At 60.4% G+C, this 2,714-nt stretch overlaps 1 protein-coding gene across 1 annotated transcript in view; it reads right to left on the bottom strand.

The window, feature by feature from the left end:
- Positions 1 to 2,714, bottom strand: part of RBM15B (RNA binding motif protein 15B) — a 3,689-nt gene continuing 975 nt past the window's right edge. Inside the window, exon 3 of the mRNA XM_004368734.2 lies at positions 1 to 2,711. Coding sequence (XP_004368791.1) covers positions 330 to 2,711 — 2,382 coding nt within the window. The 3' untranslated portion in view covers positions 1 to 329. The remainder of the gene's footprint in view (positions 2,712 to 2,714) is intronic.

The raw sequence follows: 2,714 nt of genomic DNA, 5'->3' as shown, positions 1-2,714 counted from the left end.
TTAAAAATCCATCTTCTGACAAAGGCTTTACTGACAACTTTCCATACAGTTAGTTGAAATATAAAAAAATACAGGACACAGCAGACAGAATCTCGTACACTAGAAATCAACATAACAGGCGTCCCTTCTCATGGCTGTAAAACGAACAAAAACAGAACCTAGAAATTTAGTTTTGGTGGTGAACAGGACCTCTGCCCCCCTCCCCCGCCAGATGAACCAAAATAACCCAGCAGAGAATTTAAACCAAGGGCATAGAGTAGGGAGAGGACAAGACTTTAAAATAACTGCTTTTGTGACACAAACAGGGAGTCAGAAAAGATACATCTGGGCTAGGCAGCGTCTCTTACTATAACTATCACCATGTGTTCTTCTTCTAGCTTGCCCAATGTCCTTAGTGCTGACTGGAGGTACTGCTGTGAAAAGTCGCAGGGCGGGAAGGCATAGAGCATGCCTGTGCTGTCTCTGCCCTTGGACCCACCCACGGGCAGGCTGATCACCCCTGCGGCCTGCTTCTGTTTCAAGTAGGAGACCAGGTTCCTGAGAAGCCGCCTCTGTAGGCCTGGCTCCACCGTGTGCATCCCCTCAGTGCCAGGCCCACCGGGGGCTGCCTGGGTGGCTAGGAGCACCGCGTAGCCATTGGGGCTCCCCTGCTTGATGCGACGTGTGACCTCGTCGAGCTTGGGCTGGTCCAGTCGAAGGCGCTGGGCAATCTTTAGCTGGGTCAACTTACTCCCAGAGGTGTGGTCTTTGAGGAGACCGCTGATGACCCCCTGGTCCCCCTCTAGGATATGCATAGATGTTGGGAAGCAGCTGTTTTTCAACACAAGAAGCCCATTCCAACCCAACTGTAGTGTCTGGGCATACTCTGAAAGATTCTTTAGCTTTTTGGTCTCATGTTTTGGCTCTTCCAGCGGCTTGGGCTCAGCCTCAGTGGTCCGATGATTACGCTCGCTGTCTCTGGCCTTCTTCCCGTGGGAACAGTCTGGAGCTTCATGGTGGTGGTGGCTCCGCTCCTCGGCTCCATGCCTGCTGTTGCTGAGAGAGTTGCTGCTGGATTCCTTGGTCCCTTCACTGGAGTGGTTCTCTTTGCGGCTGCGCTCAGGGGTGCGCTCAGCGCCTCGCTCCAACTGCTGCCCACCACCCTTGGTCCTGCTCCGTTCATCATAGGGCGAGTGGGTTGTCCGCCCGCGGTCGCTGGAAAGGCTCCTGCGCTTCCGCCTCTCTTCCCAGGGCTTGGGCATGACACGGTCCCCATCTCCTCCCCAGCGCTCCCCACTCCGGCTGCGCACTTGGCGGCTGTAGCCCTCCAGGCTGTTTCGGCGGTCAGAGCTCTTACTGGGGCTAGTCCAGTCTCCTTCCAAAAAGGTCCGCTCTCGGTCTGAGTAGAGGAGGTGCGGGGGGGTCCTATCCCGCACCCTCAGGTCAGGATCCAGGGTTCGGTGCCGGGTATATCCATCAGGGAGGAGCTCATAATGCACAGGGAGTGGTGAGGGCTGGTACTGCTGGGGATACCGGGTCTCCTCTGCTTTCGCAAAATCCACACGGAGTCTGCGGTCTGGCCCACCCAAGGGAAAGCCCCTCATTTTAGCACAGGCTGCCTGGGCTGCGTCCAAGCTCTCATACTGGATATAGGCAAAGCTGTCTCCCTTGACATGATCGATGGTCCGAATGCTCCCAAAGCGGTCAAACTCCCGGGCCAGAGCAGCCAGTGAGGTGTTAGGTCCCAGGCCACCCACCCAGAGGCGAGTGGTGGGGTTGGCCTTGCCATAGCCTATCTTAATGGGGTTGCGGCCAATAACCCGGCCCGACATGGCCACCTTAGCCCTGTGGGCCATGTCCAGGTTCTGGAACTTTAGGAAAGCATAGGCACCGCCCTGGCCACGCGCAGGCCTCTTGATGACCACCTCCTCAATGATGCCATACTTCTCGAAGGCGCGCCGCAGCTCCACCTCAGACACACTGTGGTCCAGGTTCCCGATGAAGAGATTGCGAGTTGCCCGCTGGTCGTCCTCGGGCATCAGGTCCTCCTCGCACACTGCCGGGTAGCCGTAAGGGCGCCCGCGGTCGTCGTACAGCCCGTAGTAGTCCAGGGCCCGCTCGCGCGAGAGTCCTACGGCAGCGGCTGCAGCAGCAGCATCTAGGGCGAAGGCTGCGGCGGCGTGGCGAGCTCTGGGTTCCCGTAGTGGCGGGGCGGCTACTGGGGACAAAGAACGCTGCTTGTACTGGTAGCCTCCGTGCAGGGGCAGGTAGCCGAGGGGGTCAGCGGGCGCAGGTGGCCCTGGGGGCGGTGTGGAGGCGGCGGCACTGCTGCTGCTGCTTCGCCGGCTGCTCCCACCGCCGCCGCCCCGAAGGTACACGGGCTCCACCTTGAGCGGGCGGTCGTAGAGCAGCAGCTGGCGGGCCAGGGCGTGCTGGCGGGCCTCGCGGGCGTCCTGTGGGTGCCGGAAGTTCACGTAAGCCACGCGGCCCAGCTCAGGGGTGTGCGACAGGCGCAGGCTGATCTCGCCGAAGCGCTTGAACTGATGGAACAGCCGGTCCTCAAGGTGCTCGGCGGGCAGCGCGGGACTCAGGCTGCTGATGAGTAACGTCTTGTATTCGGGCGCGGTCGCCGACGAACCAGGGCCCGTAGGCTCGGCTCCAGGCGGTGGCGGCGGCGGTGGCAGCGGGGACGCGCGGGGTGACGCGCCCGAGGCTCCCGGGTCCCCGGAGGCCTT

This window comes from Trichechus manatus, unplaced genomic scaffold, assembly GCF_000243295.1.
Source record: "Trichechus manatus latirostris isolate Lorelei unplaced genomic scaffold, TriManLat1.0 scaffold00001, whole genome shotgun sequence".
Lineage (NCBI taxonomy): Eukaryota > Metazoa > Chordata > Mammalia > Sirenia > Trichechidae > Trichechus > Trichechus manatus.
This window is presented reverse-complemented; position numbering and strand designations above follow the sequence as displayed.